The following is a 21,444-nucleotide window of genomic DNA, read 5'->3' on the forward strand; positions in this document are numbered from 1 at the left end:
CCCCAGATCTTTGTCGATTGACAGTCATTTTGTACTTCTTCCATTTTCTTACTATGGCACCAACAGTTGTCTCCTTCTCGCCCAGCGTCTTACTGATGGTTTTGTAGCCCATTCCAGCCTTGTGCAGGTGTATGATCTTGTCCCTGACATCCTTAGACAGCTCCTTGCTCTTGGCCATTTTGTAGAGGTTAGAGTCTGACTGATTCACTGAGTCTGTGGACAGGTGTCTTTCATACAGGTGACCATTGCCGACAGCTGTCTGTCATGCAGGTAACGAGTTGATTTGGAGCATCTACCTGGTCTGTAGGGGCCAGATCTCTTACTGGTTGGTGGGGGATCAAATACTTATTTCCCTCTGCAGAATGCAAATAAATTCATATACTTTCCACAATGTGATTTTCCGGATTTAATTTGTGATGTGCTATCTCTCACTGTTACCAATAACCTACCCTTCAATTATGGGCTGCTCATGTCTTTGTCAGTGGGCAAACTTACAAAATCAGCAAGGGATCAAATACTTATTTCCCCCACTGTAGATGAAGAAACAAACAGGTTTATTAAGAGTCTGCCTGAAGCAGTGAACAGCAGCATAATTTCCCTCTAGGTACCTCTCCTCCCTTCTCCGATGGGGTAGAATAATGGGAATGATGGGGGTTTTTGATGCCAGCTGCTCCTCCCACTCATTCCTCTACTCAAACTACAGTGGGGAGGTGGCTGCATCAACGGCTCCTGCTTCCCTCCCTGGGGAATTTGACTGCACGCACAGCCATTGGAGTTCAACCGCTCTGAAGCGCAGATTCACCTGCGCATGCGTGCCCGCTCCCAGACATGTATGGACGGACGAACGGCATGAACCCTCAACACAAGGTGGTTCTTGCTCGTTTTGAGAACGTGCCTAAAAATACTAAATACTGCGATACTGAAGGAAAATTTACTTACGTTACGTTTTCTGGATGCTCAAACTTGACTGACTAGATCCCAACACTTATTTTTACATTACAGCAACAACTTATACCTATGAAACAAAGCTAACAATATATACAAGTACTTTTCATGCCGAATATACTAAAAAGGTGCATCGGAAATGGCAGGAATATTTTGCATGAAGAGCTCAGACTCGGTACAGTGTTACATTTGAGATGGAGGTAGTAATATCATTGTAGCTGGTGTAACAGACTTGCAAGCCCTGTATTCAACTCGCACCCCGCGTTCCTCTTGGAACCAAGTCCTTTGGAACAGCAATGGGGAAAATCCCAAATGAAAGTGATGGAAGTGGTTTCCGTCCTAGTGAAAGTCTTATAACAGAAATTGACAAGGTAGTATCACAAGCGAGTAACGCATTTCAAATTAGAATTAAAGAACAAACTTGAAATTGAAGCTTTTTATAAATTACTGTTATTCCGATATAAGACTCAAGGTTGAACTACCTTTTACCTTACAAAACACTCGGGGCCCTGTTTACTAAGCAGCACTAAGGGTGCGTTAGTGTTTTTTTAGCGCCCGCAGATTAGGATGTGCTGAATGCTAAGTCGCCCGTAGGAACATATGGGCGACTAGTGTTTAGCACGTGCTAACTTTAGCGCAAGCTAAAAACACTAGCGCGGCTTAGTCAACAGGGCCCTTGGTTATGCACACAGCAGTTCATATGCATCCCTGCTCTTTACAGGAAAAGTCTTCAAATGAACATCCCATAAAGTACACAAAACATATTTCCTCAATCCTGGAAGACACGCACTTTTTTTTTTTGCTCCTCTAATTGCTAATCTAGGAACACTTCGTTTTCTTTCTCTGAAAGTTGGGGACTGCTGTACCTTTTCCTCAGTCTCTGCCTAGCATACCTACAATCCTCCCAGACTTCTCTCCACAGACTTGCTAGGCAACGAGATTGGAATTCTGCTTCCCACAATGCAGAAAAAAAGTGGTGAATCTAAAAAAAAAAAACCCAGAAAAAATGACGCACTGGTACACGTGCTTAAATTGTTCCTGAAAGCATGTTATGAGGGGCAGGAAAGAAGTGTTTGAGGTACTTAAGCAGAGGGGGTAGACTCAAAGTAAATCACAAACTGGCAAATTCAAGGCACTGTTACTTTAAAAATGTGCATTTCAAACTGAAATAAAACAAAAATTGGTATTGGCACAAATCTTTCACAGCAACAAGAAAAGGTAAATAAATCTGATCTTAAAATGCACATTTGTGCACTTAAAACAATTCTAGCCAAAGATAATCATCTCAGAAATTAACCAGAGAGCAGCAGGGAAATCAAGAATGCCACACCCTATAGACAGGGCCTTCCCTAGGTTAAAAATTAGTGCAAAAACAGAACTGTTACAAAAAGACCCTTTGGATTAATTATTTTTGTATATATTAAATGCAAATCCTGAATTTATTTTTTTCCTATTTCATTTTCTTTGAGCAGCCGACATGTTCTGGGGATCAGGAGAGGCAGACAGGTGCTTATTTACCACTCTTTGACCTACTTACAGATCAACTGTCAGGCAGGTTAAGAAAAGCACAGAAAACCAATCAAAAGTTCACCATCACACTCCAATTGGATTTCTCATTTAAAATGCACCGAGATTGTTTGCCTACTTTAGCCATGATGATAAGCAGAATATGTACAAAATCATAGGCACACAAATACATTTTGATCAAGATGCTTGAATGAAGTTCCCGTGGTCCTCTTCGCTTGTGCTCCATTCACTTGTGCAATTCTGAGTGAAATGTGCAGTATATATTGATTTCCAGTCTCTTTACAATGCCTGTGGGTTAACTGTTACTACACTGAGACAAGGACATCGAGATACAGTCTATCATAGGATTCCCTGAAGCACATAATGAAGAGGAGACTGAGTAAACAGGATCCGGTGAGGCACCAGTTCAACCAGGACAAATCTGCAAATGAGAAAAACATAAAAGGATTCAAAATTCAGGCAAGCTAAAAAAAAAAAAATCAAAAAAAAAATCAGCATATTATTTACTTTGCTACCTTTATCTGGAAAGCAACTCTAACACCATTTTCATTTTGAAGTGGTGAAGTTAAAACAGCAGGCTGAGAATCAGGGAAGTCGGGTTAAAATCCCAACCTGCTACTAATATCCCTTGTGAACTTGGGCAAGTCATCTACATAAGTACATAAGTAATGCCACACTGGGAAAAGACCAAGAGTCCATCGAGCCCAGCATCCTGTCCACGACAGCGGCCAGTCCAGGCCAAGGGCACCTGGCAAGCTTTCCAAACGTACAAACATTCTATACAATCAAGCCATTGTGACATCACTAATGAGGTTGGCTCTTATTGGTGGAATGAGCCACTATGACATCACAATAGGTTAAATCACTGCTCTATGTAATAAAAGTGAGCCAAGTAGAGGACATAAGTACATAAGTAATGCCACACTGGGAAAAGACCAAGAGTCCATCGAGCCCAGCATCCTGTCCACGACAGCGGCCAATCCAGGCCAAGGGCACCTGGCGAGCTTCCCAAACATACAAACATTCTATACATGTTATTCCTGGAATTGTGGATTTTTCCCAAGTCCATTTAGTAGTGGTTTATGGACTTGTCCTTTAGGAAACCATCTAACCCCCTTTTAAACTCTGCCAAGCTTTCCGCCTTCACCACATTCTCCGGCAACGAATTCCAGAGTTTATGCGTTGGGTGAAGAAAACTTTTCTCCGATTTGTTTTAAATTTACTACACTGTAGTTTTATCGCATGCCCCCTAGTCCTAGTATTTTTGGAAAGCGTGAACAAACGCTTCACATCCACCTGTTCCACTCCACTCATTATTTTATATACCTCTATCATGTCTCCCCTCAGCCGTCTCTTCTCCAAGCTGAAAAGCCCTAGCCTCCTTAGTCTTTCTTCATAGGGAAGTCGTCCCATCCCGGCTATCATTTTAGTCGCCCTTCGCTGCACCTTTTCTAGTTCTATATGGAGCTGTCCAAAGTTAGATGGCAAGAATGTGTGTAAATTCAGTATTCAGAGTCATTACCCATATCTGCCGACACATACACAATGCCCTTGTACGAGATACTGGTGAGGTCCTGCTTGGACTATTGTGTTCAGTTCTGGAAGCCGTATCTCACCAAGGACATAAAAATACTTGAAGCAGGTTAGAGGAAGACAACAAAAATGGTATGGGGTTTGTATCAAGAGATGTTTGAGAACAGACTTGAAGACCTGAATTATGTATACCCTAGAGGAAAGGCGGGACAGGGGAGATATTGAAAGGTAATATACAATCAATGGTCCAATAGAATGGGAAGCTCTCTTTTTGTTAGTTTCCTGCTGTGGTTTCCCTGCATAGTTCTATTTATTGGCTGATTTGGATCTAAGGCAATGAGCCAATCGCAGTCATCACGGTAGGCGGAGCTAGTGAGAACACCTTTAAACACTTTGCCCATTTTGCAGCAGACTTACGAGTGAGTTTCGTTTCATCTTCTGACGCAGCCTAGCGAAACAGGGAATTCCTTGTTGAGACTTGTTTTTTTTTTTTGTTACATTTGTACCCCGCGCTTTCGCACTCATGGCAGGCTCAATGCGGCTTACATGGGGCAATGGAGGGTTAAGTGACTTGCCCAGAGTCACAAGGAGCTGCCTGTGCCTGAAGTGGGAATCGAACTCAGTTCCTCAGGACCAAAGTCCACCACCCTAACCACTAGGCCACTCCTCCACTGTTGCTACTATTTGAGAGTCTACATGGAATGTTGCTATTCCACTAGCAACAAACATTCCACGTAGAAGTCGGCCCTTGCAGATCACCAATGTGGCCGCGCAGGCTTCTGCGAGTCTGTCGTCCTGCATGTACGTGCAGGACGTCAGACTCACAGAAACAGAAGCCTGCGCAGCCTTCTACATGGAATGTTGCTAGTGGAATAGCAACATTCCATGTAGAATGTCCAATAGTAGCAACATTCCATGTAGAATCTCCAATAGTATCTATTTTATTTTTGTTACATTTGTACCCTGCGCTTTCCCACTCATGGCAGGCTCAATGCGGCTTACATGGGGCAATGGAGGGTTAAGTGACTTGCCCAGAGTCACAAGGAGCTGCCTCTGCCTTAAGTGGGAATCGAACTCAGTTCCCCAGGACCAAAGTCCACCACCCTAACCACGAGGCCACGCTTTGCTCAGTGAAACTGACATTCCTTTAGAGATTTAAAGACATTCTTCATGTTTCTATGGACTCTAAGACAAGTGAAAGCTAACTTTTGTGGGACTTATTTGAGCTCACATTGGACTTTTTGCTTTGTTAATGCCTTTTTGTCATTTGAAAATTACTCTTGGGTTCAGTGGGTCGTGACTGGGCTAGCACATTAGTATAATACTGGGTTTTTTGAAGTGGTAATTTTTTCTCCATAATTAGCTACAATTAAAGAAGCATCCAGGGTTACTCATTTCCCAGCTAATTTACCACCACCACTGCCTCAGAGAAACATCAGAGGAATAGATGGGTCACAGTAGGCTCTGGTAGACTAAGATCTGTGACACAGAAACACTCGCCCTCCCAAGCTTTGCCCCCGTCAAATTCTTTTGCAGCGTTGCATCATTATGATGGTGAAAAAAAGAAGTACTGTGGAGGAACCAGAGGCAATGAAAGTAGCACAACCCCAGAAACATTCCCCAACTAATGACAGAATTGTGAAAAGCAGCCACAAAGCAGAGCAATCCGTTTACACTGGAGCGAGACTTTGGTGGAATAGTCCTGAAAGTACAAAATCTTATGTCCTTCATTGTCCAGTGTTTTATCACTTCTCAGAGCAGACGGTATCTCCATCTTATGGTGATAATGGAGTAATCTAAAAATAAACTACCCTGTGGTGATCTGTGTTTGATCTTTGGAGACCCAAGTGATGTGCATGTTCTATACGCAAAGGGTCAGCAGTACTTTGATCTTGCAAGTGGAGGAGTGGCCTAGTGGTTAGGGTGGTGGACTTTGGTCCTGGGGAACTGAGGAACTGAGTTTGATACCCGGCACAGGCAGCTCCTTGTGACTCTGGGCAAGTCACTTAACCCTCCATTGCCCCATGTAAGCTGCATTAAGCCTGCCATGAGTGGGAAAGCGCAGGGTACAAATGTAACAAAAATAAAACAGATACTATTGGAGATTCTACATGGAATGTTGCTACTATTGGAGATTCTACATGGAATGTTGCTATTCCACTAGCAACATTCCATGCAGAAGCCTGCGCGGCCACATTGGTGATCTGCAAGGGCCGACTTCTACATGGAATGTTGGAATAGCAACATTCCATGTAGAATCTCAAATAGTAGCAACAGTGGAGGGAGGAGTGGCCTAGTGGTTAGGGTGGTGGACTTTGGTCCTGGGGAACTAAGTTTGATTCCCACTTCAGGCACAGGCAGCTCCTTGTGACTCTGAGCAAGTCACTTAACCCTCCATTGCCCCATGTAAGCCGCATCGAGCCTGCCATGAGTACAAATGTAACAAAAACAAAAAAAAATATGGGGAACTATGCATCCAGAAATCCCCATAGTTCTGCTTCTTGTACCAATTCTGGTAATCCAACCAGTCTCAAATTATTCCTGCAAGAGCGGTTTTCTAGGTCATCCACCTTGTCTTCCAGCGAAGATTCCTGAGCCGAGGGTCTCAACCTCTCCCACTCTCTATCGAACCTCCTGCAGATCTTTGGTTAAAGTAGTAAATTGTTGTTCCATGTCATCCAGTTCATCAATAATTTGTTGTAATTGTGTGCCCATGGCCTGGTTCCACAGCCAGGCTGACCTCTGTAACAATTTCAGAAGCCCATTCAGAGCTCACTGTAGGCAAGGAAGGGGCACGTTTCTCTGCCATTTTTAGGCCTTCTCTATGTCTTTTCTGGGACCATGGGACGCCACGTGGAAACATTCCTCTCCTTAGGCAGCAACAGTAGGCCAGGGCCTCAATCGGTACCCAAAATAACGCAGGAATGTCTCTAGGAGGGAGAGAGCAGAGAAAAAGTATCGCGACTGCACTACCAAGGAGAAAGGAAAAAAAAAAATCCAAAGCATGGTACATGAGCAGCTTTTGAGTGGAGAGCACCTCGAGAGCTGGAGGGTAGAAACCAGTAAAACACCTCTCAGCACTGCCCAGGCCTCAAAGTAGAAAGCATCCACAGATGCAGGCCTGGATGAGAATTTGGGCTACCTGCACTGAGCAAAAGGCCCAACACCACTGTCGCTCTGAGACACCCAGTCCAATTCCAAGGAGCAGCAAGAGGGAAGGTGAGGTAAATCCACCTGTCTTCTCTTTCTTTCAGCAACCGCTGGAAAACGATTATTGGAGCTCAAAGAGATTCGTGCCTTTTCAGCCAGTCCCGTGGCACTCCCTGGTGCCTTCTCTGCTTCTGTCGCCCTCCGATCTCGCTGCTACATCTCGGGTCGCCCTACCTTGCCTCGCTCCTCCGCCGATCTTCCAGACCAGAACACCGCACTAACCATGAGGGGAGGGGCACCATTGTGCGTCACCAGCTTCAGAGTCCTACACTGCAGAGTGGGATAACTGTGCAACAGAACCAAAAGCAACAGCGCCCCCGAAGGAGGTAGGCTAAATGACGAGGGTGAGGCTAGTGATACTGCAGAAGGAGAGTTTCTGGGTCACCAAAACCAGGGGGGTTTGCAGGCAGAGGCTACAGGAGCACAACATGCAGCAACCATCTTGGCCGACGGCTTCACCAGAAGTCGTCTTTAAAACTTTTTAAATTGCTGGAGAATTGCCTCCGCAGTACAATGTTCCTTATGGGCCACGTCTACAATTGCTAATGCTCCAAATATCCTCCTGGTGAAGGTAGCTACTTCCCAATTTCTCTCTTCCCCCCATGCTCTCCAGCAAGCCGCCCCCCAGTTCTCTCCCCATCCATGCTCCTAAGCATATACACATACCCCATGGCTTTCTCTCTGCCTCCCCCCAGTACATATATCTACTACTACTACTATTATTTAGCATTTCTATAGCGCTACAAGGCGTACGCAGCGCTGCACAAACATAGAAGACAGTCCCTGCTCAAAGAGCTTACAATCTAATAGACAAAAAATAAATAAAGTAAGCAAATCAAATCAATTAATGTGAACGGGAAGGAAGAGAGGAGGGTAGATGGAGGCGAGTGGTTACGAGTCAAAAGCAATGTTAAAGAGGTGGGCTTTCAGTCTAGATTTAAAGGTGGCCAAGGATGGGGCAAGACGTAGGGGCTCAGGAAGTTTATTCCAGGCGTAGGGTGCATCGAGACAGAAGGCGCGAAGTCTGAAGTTGGCAGTAGTGGAGAAGGGAACAGATAAGAAGGATTTATCCATGGAGCGGAGTGCACGGGAAGGGGTGTAGGGAAGGACGAGTTTGGAGAGATACTGGGGAGCAGCAGAGTGAGTACATTTATAGGTTAGTAGAAGAAGTTTGAACAGGATGCGAAAACGGATAGGGAGCCAGTGAAGCGACTTGAGGAGAGGGGTAACATAGTAACATAGTAGATGACGGCAGAAAAAGACCTGCACGGTCCATCTAGTCTGCCCACGATAAACTCATATGTGTATACCTTACCTTGATTTGTACCTGTCTTTTTCAGGGCACAGACCGTATAAGTCTGTCCAGCAGTATTTCCCGCCTCCCAATCACCAGTCCCGCCTCCCATCACCGGCTCTGGCATAGACCTCGTATAAGTCTGCCCTCCCCTATCCTAGCCTCTCAACCACCAACCCCCTCTTCCCCCCGCCACCCAATTTCAGCTAAGCTTCTGTGGATCAATTCCTTCTGCACAGGATTCCTTTATGCCTATCCCACGCATGTTTGAATTCCGTTACCGTTTTCATGTCCACCACCTCCCGCGGGAGGGCATTCCAAGCGTTCACCACCCTCTCCGTGAAGAAATACTTCCTGACATCTTTCCTGAGTCTGCCCCCCTTCAATCTCATTTCATGTCCTCTCGTTCTACCGCCTTCCCATCTCCGGAAAAGATTCGTTTGCGGATTAATACCTTTCAAATATTTGAACGTCTGTATCATATCACCCCTGTTCCTCCTTTCCTCCAGAGTATACATGTTCAGGTCAGCAAGTCTCTCTTCATACGTCTTGGAACGCAACTCCCATACCATCCTCATAGCTTTTCTTTGTACCGCTTCCATTTTTTGAACATCCTTCACAAGGTACGGCCTCCAAAACTGAACACAATACTCCAGGTGGGGCCTCACCAACGTCTTATACAGGGGCATTAAAACCTCCTTTCTTCTGCTGGTCACACCTCTCTCTATACAGCCTAGCAACCTTCTCGCTACGGCCACTGCCTTGTCGCACTGTTTCATCGCCTTCAGGTCCTCAGATACTATCACCCCAAGATCCCTCTCCCCGTCCGTGTCTATCAGGCTCTCCCCACCTAACACATACGCCTCCCTTGGATTTCTACTCCCTAAGTGCATCACTTTGCATTTCTTCGCATTGAATTTTAATTGCCAAATGTTAGACCATTCTTCCAGCTTCTTCAGATCTTTTTTCATGTTTTCCACTCCCTCCGGGGTGTCCACTCTGTTGCAAATCTTGGTGTCATCCGCAAAAAGGCAAACTTTACCTTGTAACCCTTCGGCAATGTCAATCACAAATATATTGAACAGAATGGGCCCCAGCACCGATCCCTGAGGCACTCCACTACTCACCTTTCCCTCCTCCGAGTGAACTCCATTTACCACCACCCTCTGGCGTCTGCCCGTCAACCAGTTCCTAATCCAGTTCACCACTTCGGGTCCTATCTTCAGCCCTTCTAGTTTATTCAAGAGCCTCCTGTGGGGAACTGTGTCAAAAGCCTTGCTGAAATCTAAGTAGATGACGTCCATAGCACGTCCTTGATTTAATTCTCCCGTCACCCAGTCAAAGAATTCAATGAGATTCGTTTGGCACGATTTCCCTTTGGTGAAACCATGTTGTCTCGGATCTTGCAACTTATTGGCTTCCAGGAAATTCACTATCCTTTCCTTCAGCATGGCTTCCTTCAGCATGGTAGTATGAGTAAAGTGACCCTGGCGGAAGACGAGACGGGCAGCAGAGTTTTGAACCGACTGGAGGGGGGAGAGGTGACTAAGTGGGAGGCCAGCAAGAAGCAGGTTGCAGTAGTCTAAATGAGAGGTGACAAGGGTGTGGATGAGGGTTTTGGTAGAGTGCTCGGAAAGAAAGGGGCGGATTTTACGGATGTTGTAAAGAAAGAAACGACAGGTCTTGGCAATCTGCTGGATATGAGCAGAGAAGGAGAGAGAAGAGTCAAAGATGACCCCAAGGTTTCGAGCTGAGGAGACAGGGAGAATGAGAGAGCCATCAACAGAAATAGAAAACAGGGGGAGCGGGGAGGTGGGTTTGGGGGGGAAAATGAGAAGCTCGGTTTTGGTCATATTTAATTTCAGGTGGCGTTGAGACATCCAGACAGCAATGTCAGACAAGCACGCTGAAACTTTGGTTTGGATGCAAGGTGAGATATCAGGGGTAGAAAGGTAGATTTGGGAGTCATCAGCATAGAGATGGTAGGAAAAGCCATGGGATGAGATTAATGAGCCAAGGGAAGAAGTGTAGATAGAAAAGAGGAGGGGACCAAGAACAGAACCCTGAGGTACGCCATGGCTCTCTACCTCTCTGCCCTTCCCTCCAGCACACACATCCCCCACAGCGGACTCTCTGCCTTCCCCCATCCAACCCTAGGAGCTGCAGTATACCTTTCTCTCACTGCCCCAGAACTAAAGGCTAAAGCCTCTCCATTGCTAGATACACTTTATATGGGTGATGGGGAGAGCAGTAACCTCTTACCCACTCCTGCAAATAAATAAAAATTCCAGTCGTTCCAAGCCTGGTTCCCAGATCTTAAACTTTGTCGAGCCCTGCTTTAAACAAAGAATGTGATTATACTTAGTAAGATTTATGGTCAAATAATTTTAGCTTTAGACGACAGACTCACATTTAGGAGACTCCAGTACTATATCATTAATTTAGCTATTTTAATCGAAAAGCCAGGACACACAGGCTACCTTTTATTAGTATTTTGTCTGAGCCTTTAGGCTATATGCTGAAGTATCATTTTTGTCATGGACGGTCTCTCTCTCATTCAGTATTTCCACAGAATTCTAAACACTGCCTCCTGCTCCAATAATTATATTAGAGGATTCAGCCCTACTACCTCCATTCAATCTATAATTCATATGGCTAGAGGTAAGGGTGAATTTATGTTCTGGAGCACAAGACAGTCAAGAAGCTTAGAGCTAAAATCTGAGATAAGGTGCCTGAACAAAAAAAAACAAAAAACATCTTTTCTAATACATTTATTTACACCATATTAAATATCCCTTTTCTTGAAAGACTCTTATAAAATAACTAGTAAAAAAGGCCCGTTTCGGTAAGCAATGAAACGGGTGCTAGCAAGGTAATCCCCCATCCTCCCTCGCTGTCTCGCTCTGTCCCCTCCGAGACCCACGCCCCCCTCTCTCCCTTTCTTCCTTCCGAGTTGCAGACCCCCCTCCCTTCCAGTTCAAGGCCCCCTCATGCCCCTCCCACCGAGTTCCAGACTCCCCCCTCCCTCCGATTTCAACACCCCCCCTCGCGTTACTGACCCTTGGACCCCACCTGCCGCAACCCTCCCTCACCGCCATCGCGTACCTGTGTTGACGGGGGACCCCAACCCCCAACAGCCAAAGTCCTTTTCTCGTCTGTGCCGGTGTTGCTTGCTGAATGATCTGATCAAGTTTCTGTGCGTGCGTCTGATGTCAGACGCACGCACAGAAACTTGATCAGATCATTCAGCAAGCAACGCCACGGCAGCTGAGAACAGGACTTCGGCTGTCGGGGGTTGGGATCCCCCGTCAGCACAGGTATGCAACGGCAGCGGGGGAGGGTTGCGGCAGGGGGGGGTCCAAGGGTCAGTAACGCGGAGGGGAGGGTGTTGAAATTTGAGGGGGGGAGTCTGTAACTCGGTGGGAGGGGCGTGAGGGGGCCTTGAACTGGAAGGGAGGGGGGGGGGTTGATACGCTGAGATGGGGGCGTTGGTGCGCCGAGGGGGGGGTTTGGTGATGCACAATGTTGGGGGGGGGGCTCCTGCTCCTTATGTTGCAGCCAATCTGGTGTCTCCTTTCCAGTGACGTCAGCTTGGCTTCGGAGCTTAGCTCAGTAATTCCGAAGGAGCCACGGACACAGGCAGGCCCATTAGAACGTTGGAGGTGAGAATTATTATACAGGATGTTCTCTCTTATCTGGCCTTACAATACATCAACTGCAAGCTTTTTGATTTTATTTTTACTATTCAACCCTTCCTTCTTTCTTACTAGGGAAAGGCTATTTTTGTGCTTAACTGGACTGGCTATAATTCACAAATACTTAGAAAGGTTAACTGCTCTTTACAGCCATTTAAACCAACTATTTTGATCCCAAAGAATGATTCAAAGAGAAGTATAGTGTGCATTCATACTATTCAAATATAATTTCAATTACACAGATATAAAACGAGGCTTTATAAAACTGAGATGTGAAGTGGCATTTTAGAAAGGACGTTCAAATCTGTACATCACATATGGATGTCTATTTCCCATGTATTTTAGAACAGGATCTACCGACAACCTATTCTAAAATAGAGGAGAAATGGACAATCAAAGTGCTGGCCACATCCAGCGTATCTATTTTACAAACAAACATCCAAACTATGAATGGGGTAAAAACAGAACGACCATATTATAAAATGGCCACATAGATGTTCATGTGGAGGAGTAGCTTAATGGTTAGAGCAGCTACCTAAGAACAAGGACGGAGAACCAAAGTATGCCAGTTCAAGCTCCACTGCGGCTCTTTTGTAATTTTATTTTCCTTTTTAAATGGCAAGCCCTTTAGGGACAGAAAGAAATACCTACTGACTTCCGTTACTCCCTCCAGTGGAGAACTGCTGAATTCAAGAATCTTTTTGTAACTTGGACATGGCAAGTACTAGTCTAAATAGGGCATCCATCTTTTTGGACATGGATTTCCTTTACCCTTCTGGATGTCCATAGTTTGGTCCCTTCTCTAGTCCTGCCCAGGCCACGCTGACTTGCCATATGGATATACTTCAGTTTTATAAAGTCAGGATAGGGACATCTAAAAGTGGGATTTGGACATCTATGCAACATGGATATCTAAACGGCTGTTTTCCGACATCCAAAACATAAACAGAACTTCTAAACTAAAGGCCATAAAATTTAAGGGCAATGGCATAACCCAGGAGAGCAGGTGCATAAGAGCCTCTTGTTGGTGCTTAGGGCTCCCGTGCTAACTTAGTTTCCCCTACTTAAGGCTCTCCGTGGTCAATCCCTCTTCATCTTCTAGACTTAAAGACACCTCCAATTACCCTCCTTTGTTTACCTGGTTTCCCAATAATTTTCTCTCTATCATTAGTGGACATGAGTCTTTGTTGGAATCAGACATTGACTTTTTCTTCCGATCCTATTAATCTCACTTCACCCTAAGCATCGTGCTAGTCACCAACCGTGGTTCCATGACAGTTTAAGACTACTTAAACAGCACCTGTGTAAATCTGAGCACATTTGGTGCAAGCGCCGTACGTTAGAATCTCAACTCACATTTAAAGAATACTTGTTTCTATAACTACCATATTAAACAAGCTAAGAAGGCTTTCTATTCTAGGCAGATTTCTGGCTCTCACAATCCTATTAAAAAAAAAAAGTATCACCTCTCATTTAACTACTCCTGTTTCTAATACCATCATTCAACCATCCTCAGATACCCTTCTTCTCATCTAATGTTGAAATTCTTAACTCATCATTCCCTTCAGTTAATTCCCCTTTTTCTGATCAGAAGGTGGCCTCTGTCTGTTCAGGCCTCTAGTTGGTCAACCTTTTTCCTTACCAACTCTAACTCAATTGACTCACTTGGTGAAAAATATGAACTTGACTACTTCATCACTTGATCCCCTTCCATCCAGATGGCCGTTTCCTAAGCATGTCTTGTTGCCTCTGGTTTTGCATGTGGTTTGTCACAGTCTGTCCCTGGGTTTGCTTCCTACAGTCTCGAAACATTCAGTGGTCTGCCTGATCCTTAAGGTGACCTCACTGGATCCCACTCTCCCTGAGAATTATCATCCGGTCTCTAATCTTTGGTTTATATCTAAAAGTTCTGGAAAAATTGTTTTGATCAATTACTCTCACATGTTGAGCAAGTTTCTATCCTTCACCCTCAAACTGTTCTTCATTCTATTCACAGCACTGAGACAACATTTGCTGCCTTGGTTAGTGAACTACATTCTCACCTTGATTCTGGGGCAATCGTCCTATTGGTTTCCTTAGATCTATCTGTGGCCTTTGATCTTGTTGATCACTCGCATCTTTCTCGTCTTCATTTGCTTGGACTTTCGGGTACTGTTCCATGTTGATCACTCACATCTTTCTCGTCTTCATTTGCTTGGACTTTCGGGTACTGTTCCATGTTGATCACTCACATCTTTCTCGTCTTCATTTGCTTGGACTTTCGGGTACTGTTCCAACTTGGTTATTTTCCCATCTCTTTGGTCGTACCTTTTCACTAACAACTTGCTTATCTTCTGCTATTTGCTCTCTCTTGTTGGGCTCCTCAGGGTTCTTTACTATCGCTTCTGCTTTTTAATATTTTTATTTTATTTATTTATTAAATTTCAAAATAATACATTCACAAAAATAAATGTATAGAAAACAGGAAATACATCCAAAGAAATAAAGAACCATCCGTTACATTTCCATGGATTTTCAGAAATTATCTTTCTTACTTAGTCCACTATAAACGATCAAGATACAACGAAATAATCAAAGGAAACCAAAAGAGTAAAGAAACTCTTACAATAAACATAAGGAGGACAGAATCACAAGTTTGCCTGCGGTTTCAACTCCCTACTGGTGCCTCCAAGGCTTGAAGATCCCTGCTTTCTTTACTTATTAATAGGAGCTTCAATTTTTCTGGATCAAAGAAAACATAATGAACATGCTTTTTAATATTTTTTTGAGCCCTTTGGCTACTGTGATTCAGGATTGTAATATTTGTTTCTTCATCTACGCTGACTATATTCTCTTGGTCTTCCCCACTTTTCTGGATTCTATTGATATTCATCCTTTGCAACTGTGTCTCACTACATTATCTCAATGGATGTCCGATAACAAGTTGGTCTTAAATCACTCCACAATTACTGCTTGTTGGATTTCTGGTATGTTAACGCCCCTATCATTTGTCCCACTACTCTTTGATGCTTCTATTGCCACGGTTTGTTCCTTTTGCTATTTGGAGGTTATTTTAGATTCTCAACTTTCCTTTGTGGATCAAATCTTTCAAGTTTGTTTTTGTTTTTTTTACATTTGTACCCCGCGCTTTCCCACTCATGGCAGGATCAATGCGGCTTACATGGGGCAATGGAGGGTTAAGTGACTTGCCCAGAGTCACAAGGAGCTGCCTGTGCCTGAAGTGGGAATCGAACTCAGTTCCTCAGTTCCCCAGGACCAGAGTCCACCACCCTAACCACTAGGCCACTCCTCCCATGGAGTCTCTCATGATGCTGTTTGTACGCCATTCGTAGTTGTCTTGATTTCCAATCACATCATACTTTAATACATGTTTTTGTCATCTCTCAGATTGACTATTGCAATTCAATTTATGTTGGTAGACTGCACTCAAGTATGCCGACTACAAACCCTCCAGAACAACTGTGCCTGTTTTCTCTGTAGGACTTGAAAACCTGATCAGGTCTCGCCCCTTTCCTGGAGTACTGTTCCCGTTATAAGATCCTCTGTCTAATTCACAAAGCCTTACATCTAGGAGTTCCTTCATATCTCTTTTTTTGTTGTCATTCCGCGTACCCTTACCCATGACCTCCATTCACTACATTTCAATCACCTAGTGCTGCCCCCTCCTAAACCTACCCATTATGAAACTACCTGGCGGTCAGCCTTCTTTTTTGTGGCCCCTAGACTGTGGAACAGGTTGTGAAGCGAAGATAGAAATGGGCTCTGGTTATAACATGATTAATGGTGAAACAGAATTCCTTCTTACCTGTATGATATAAAGTAAGGAAAACCAATAGGACTCCCATGAAAACATTACTTAAAAAGGTAACAAATCCACAAGTTATTCCTTCTGGAATTGGGTAGACTGTTTCCACAAACAATTCAAAGAATATCGGTACGCTACTGTTCAGACAGACTCCCAGCAAGATGCAAGATGTGTACAGCGTAGCTGAAACCAAAAAAGAAAAAGGGGATACAAGTTTTATACTTTTATTCTGTAACTTTCTTCTACTCCTTTGCATTTTCTACTGCAGAACAATCAGAAACAGCTTATCTTGTGTTATGACATCTTAAACCATCATCTTCCAATTAATCTAGCATTTGTTCCCCCGTTTCCCCCTTATATCCCCTTCCCAGGCTATTTTTTTTTGTTACATTTGTACCCCGCGCTTTCCCACTCATGGCAGGCTCAATGCAGTTTACATGGGGCAATGGAGGGTTAAGTGACTTGCCCAGAGTCACAAGGAGCTGCCTGTGCCTGAAGTGGGAATCGAACTCAGTTCCCCAGGACCAAAGTCCACCACCCTAACCACTAGGCCACTCCTCCACTGTTGCTACTATTTGAGATTCTACATGGAATGTTGCTATTCCACTAGCAACATTCCATGTAGAAGTCGGCCCTTGCAGATCACCAATGTGGTCGTGCAGGCTTCTGCTTCTGTGAGTCTGATGTCCTGCACATACGTGCAGGATGTCAAACTCACAGAAACAGAAGCCTGCGCAGCCTTCTACATGGAATGTTGCTAGTGGAATAGCATCATTCCATGTATAATCTTCAATAGTAGCAACATTCCATGTAGAATCTCCAATAGTATCTATTTTATTTTTGTTACATTTTTACCCTGCGCTTTCCCACTCATGGCAGGCTCAATGCGGCTTACATGGGGCAATGGAGGGTTAAGTGACTTGCCCAAAGTCACAAGGAGCTGCCTGTGCCTGAAGTGGGAATCAAACTCAGTTCCTCAGTTACCCCGGACCAAAGTCCACCACCCTAACCACTAGGCCACTCCTATTTTCATCCAGTCACTGCAGTAATGGTCCTTGATCAGGGGCCAGTGCATCAGAACTCCATTAAGTGTCAGCAATGCAATAGGATTCTCTCTTCCAGGGCCTGTGGACACTATTTCTGCAAAGATCCAGGGCCAGCTGACCAAGGCCTAACCTATTTGTAACAAAATTACCTGGATTAGTTTGTTTTTCATTGCATGCTTATCAATGGTGCTATTTTTGGCAACTGACATGACTCTTCCTTGCAATATGTTTTTTTTTCCCCCAAACCAAAACATTATTAAAATAAATAAAAAACAGAACAGAATGAATAGTTCAGAGTTGTTGATGTACAAGATTTCTGACTCGTTGCTGAAGAAATGTTCCTTTCCTGCCATTCCTAATCAAGTACATAAGTAATGCCACACTGGGAAAAGACCAAGGGTCCATCGAGCCCAGCATCCTGTCCACGACAGCGGCCAATCCAGGCCAAGGGCACCTGGTGAGCTTCCCAAACGTACAAACATTCTATACAATCAAGCCATTGTGACATCACTAATGAGGTTGGCTCTTATTGGTGGAATGAGCCACTATGACATCACAATAGGTTAAAACACTGCTCTATGTAATAAAAGTGTGCCAAGTAGAGGACATAAGTACATAATGCCACACTGGGAAAAGACCAAGGGTCCATCGAGCCCAGCATCCTGTCCACGACAGCGGCCAATCCAGGCCAAGGGCACCTGGCGAGCTTCCCAAATGTACAAACATTCTATACATGTTATTCCTGGAATTGTGGATTTTTCCCAAGTCCATTTAGTAGTGGTTTATGGACTTGTCCTTTAGGAAACAACCCCTTTTTAAACTCTGCTAAGCTAACCGCCTTCACCACGTTCTGCGGCAACAAAGTCCAGACTTTAATTATGCGCTGGGTGAAGAAAACGTTTCTCCGATTTGTTTTAAATTTACTACACTGTAGTTTCATCACATGCCCCCTAGTCCTAGTATTTTTGGAAAGCGTGAACAGACGCTTCACATCCACCTGTTCCGCTCCACTCATTATTTTATATACCTCTATTATCTATTGGACATCCATTCTTAATGTCTCTAAAAATGTGAATGTTTCAGTTTAATTAGAGAATGATTTCAGGTGAAACCTAGAACTGATGTAGAGATTAAATGTTGAAATATATGGATAGGTTATATTTTGAATTAAGACATCCATTCTTAATGTTTCTAAAAATGTGAATGTTTCAGTTTAATTAGAGAATGATTTCAGGTGAAACCTAGAACTGATGTAGAGATTAAATGTTGAAATATATGGATAGGTTATATTTTGAATTACAAGCCATATAATGTAGTTTCCAGGCTCATTTATTGACTGGAGCACAAATCATTTTGAGTGCAAATTGATTAGTAACAGTTTGAAGAACAAATAAGTAAAGTTGTCTACTAACTGAACTTACAAATGTCATTAAAAATATTTAGTGATGAAATTTCCAATAAAAAAAGGGGGTTGAAAGCACAGACTCTACAACCGAGTTATTTCCAGTCAGATTTATATGCTTATAGATCAAGTGTTCTGCTACAAATTCAGAATTAAGGGACCCGCTGCAATGCTATTAGTTGATTTGTTTACACTGAAATGTTTTATTTCCCAACTTTGAATCATGGGGGGGGGGGGGGGGGGGGGAGGGAAAATGCAGCCTGTAGCAACTTAAAACATTACCATTAACATATGGCAGAAAAAGTATTATTGTCCCTATGACCAGCTGTGACACAAGCTTAAGAATATTAAGTTTCTATTGCTAATCTTAATTTCTGATTTTACAGATTATTATTATTAACATTTGTATAGTGCTACCAGACGCACGCAGCGCTGAACACCTGACACTGAGAGACAGTCCCCGCTCGATAGAGCTTACAATCTAAAAATAGACAGACAGACAGACAAGACAATTAAGGGCGAGGAAAGCACTGGGTGAGAAAGAACAAGGATAGGTGAATTGAGTAGTGGCTAGGAGCCAAAATATTCCATCTAGAATCTCCAATAGTAGCAACATTCCATGTAGAATCTTAATAGTAGCAACATTCCATGTTCCACTGCACTGACCACTAGGCCACTCCTCCACTAGAAACATTCCATGTAGAATCTCCAATAGTAGCAACATTCCATGTTCCACTGCACTGACCACTAGGCCACTCCTCCACTAGCAACATTCCATGTAGAATCTCCAATAGTAGCAACATTCCATGTTCCACTGCACTGACCACTAGGCTACTCCTCCACTAGCAACATTCCATGTAGAAGCCTGCCCTTGCAGATCAGCAACACGGCCACGCAGGCTTCTGTTTCTGTGAGTCTGTCAGGCTTCTGTTTCTTCGAGTCTGTCGTCCTGCACGTATGTGCAGGACGTCAGACTCACAGGAACAGAAGCCTGCGCGGCTGTGTTGCTCATCTGCAAGGGCAGGCTTCTACATGGAATGTTATTACTATTAACATTTGTATAGCACTACCAGACGCACGCAGCGCTGAACACCTGACACAGAGAGACAGTCCCTGCTCGATAGAGCTTACAATCTAAAAATAGACAGACAGACAAGACAATTAAGGGCGAGGAAAGTACTGGGTGAGAAGTAACAAGGATAGGTGAATTGAGTAGTGGCTAGGAGCCAAAATATTCCATCTAGAATCTCCAATAGAAGCAACATTCCATGTAGAATCTTAATAGTAGCAACATTCCATGTTCCACTGCACTGACCACTAGGTTACTCCTCCACTAGCAACATTCCATGTAGAATCTTAATAGTAGCAACATTCCATGTAGAAGCCTGCCCTTGCAGATGAGCAACAAGGCCACGCAGGCTTCTGTTTCTGTGAGACAAGACAATTAAGGGCGAGGAAAGTACTGGGTGAGAAGGAACAAGGATAGGGGAACTGAGTAGTGGTTAGGAGCCAAAAGCAGTGGTGAAAAGGTGGGTTTTCAGCATAGATTTGAAAACAGGTAGAGATGGAGCTAGGCGTACAGGCTGAGGAAGTTCATTCCAGGCATAAGGTGCTGCGAGGGAAAAGAAACGAAGCCTGGAATTAGCAGTGGAGGAGAAGGGGGATGACAAGAGAGATTTGTCCAGCGAGCGGAGATTACGGGGAGGAATGTAGGGAGAGACAACAGATGTCTATGAGCTCTTGACTGAGGTTTAATCACTAATACCACCTCTATATTTGAAAATATGAAACATATAAATTGCGAGTGACCGTACTCACCGCAAATGCGCAGTAGAGACCTAACATTCAAGGAGCAACACTCCAAACCCCGCCTCCACCAGCAGCTCCTGTACCGAACGTAATGCAGCCAATAGGGAGGGAAGGAGGGGGCGTGGAAATTGGAGGAGGACGTAATGCAGCCAATAGGGAGGGGAGGGGCGTGGAAAACGGAAGAGGACGTAATGCAGCCAATAGGGAGGGAAGGAGGGGGCGTGGAAATCGGAGGAGGACATAATGCAGCCAATAGGGAGGGGAGGGGGCGTGGAAAATGAAGGAGGATGTAATGCAGCCAATAGGGAGGGAAGGAGGGGGCGTGGAAATTGGAGGAGGACGTAATGCAGCCAATAGGGAGGGGAGGAGGGGGCGTGGAAATCGGAGGAGGACATAATGCAGCCAATAGGCAGGGGAGGGGGCGTGGAAAACGAAGGAGGACGTAATGCAGCCAATAAGGAGGGAAGGAGGGGGCGTGGAAATTGGAGGAGGACGTAATGCAGCCAATAGGGAGGGGAGGGGGCGTGGAAAACGGAGGAAGATGTAATGCAGCCAATAGGGAGGGGGCGTGGAAATCGGAGGAGGACGTAATGCAGCCAATAGGGAGGGGAGGGGGCGTGGAAATCGGAGGAGGACGTAATGCAGCCAATATGGAGGGGAGGGGGCGTGGAAATTGAAGGAGGACGTAATGCAGCCAATAGGGAGGGAAGGAGGGGGCGTGGACATCAATGGGGGAGGGAGCAGTGTTGCCAGGTGGGCGGTTTTACCGCCCAATTGGCCGGTTTTCCGCGACCCGCCGCGGGAAATTTTTGCCCGCGGCGGGTTGCGGTTTTTTGGACTGTTTTTTTGGGCTTCAGGGCGGTTTTTTGTGCGGCTTTTTCTGTCGCAGGGGGCGGGGTTAGTGACGTTTTTGGGCGGGGTTAGTGACGTAGGAGGCGGGGCCGATGACGTAGGAGGCGGGGCCGATGACGTGGGAGGCGGGGCCGATGACGGCGGGGGCGATGACGCGGGGGTGGGGGTGTCAGGGGCGGGGTTTGAGTTTGGGTGGGTTTTGGGCGGTTTTTGTGCTGGATTGGGTGGGAAAAAAATTTCCCACCTGGCAACACTGGGAGGGAGGGAGGATGGAGAAGAGAACCACCATGTACAAGGGCACAGCAGGAACGACGAAGTGGCCAAGG

General features: G+C 44.9%; 1 protein-coding gene and 1 long non-coding RNA gene across 2 annotated transcripts in view; one reads left to right on the top strand and one right to left on the bottom strand.

The window, feature by feature from the left end:
* The first annotated feature begins 1,957 nt into the window (after nucleotides 1-1,957).
* On the top strand, nucleotides 1,958-21,411 carry LOC115473948. The gene is made up of 3 exons (XR_003942785.1): nucleotides 1,958-2,040; nucleotides 20,804-20,809; nucleotides 21,399-21,411. It is a non-coding gene; the product is annotated as an uncharacterized LOC115473948 (long non-coding RNA).
* The window catches only part of SLC49A4 (solute carrier family 49 member 4), a 117,479-nt gene continuing 98,069 nt past the window's right edge, over nucleotides 2,035-21,444 (bottom strand). Inside the window, exons 8-9 of the mRNA XM_030209163.1 lie at nucleotides 16,010-16,192; nucleotides 2,035-2,893 (exon numbers count right to left, since the gene is read on the bottom strand). Coding sequence (XP_030065023.1) covers nucleotides 2,778-2,893; nucleotides 16,010-16,192 — 299 coding nt within the window. The 3' untranslated portion in view covers nucleotides 2,035-2,777. The remainder of the gene's footprint in view (nucleotides 2,894-16,009; nucleotides 16,193-21,444) is intronic.

The sequence above is a fragment of the Microcaecilia unicolor genome, chromosome 7 (assembly GCF_901765095.1).
Source record: "Microcaecilia unicolor chromosome 7, aMicUni1.1, whole genome shotgun sequence".
NCBI classification, from domain to species: Eukaryota; Metazoa; Chordata; class Amphibia; order Gymnophiona; family Siphonopidae; genus Microcaecilia; species Microcaecilia unicolor.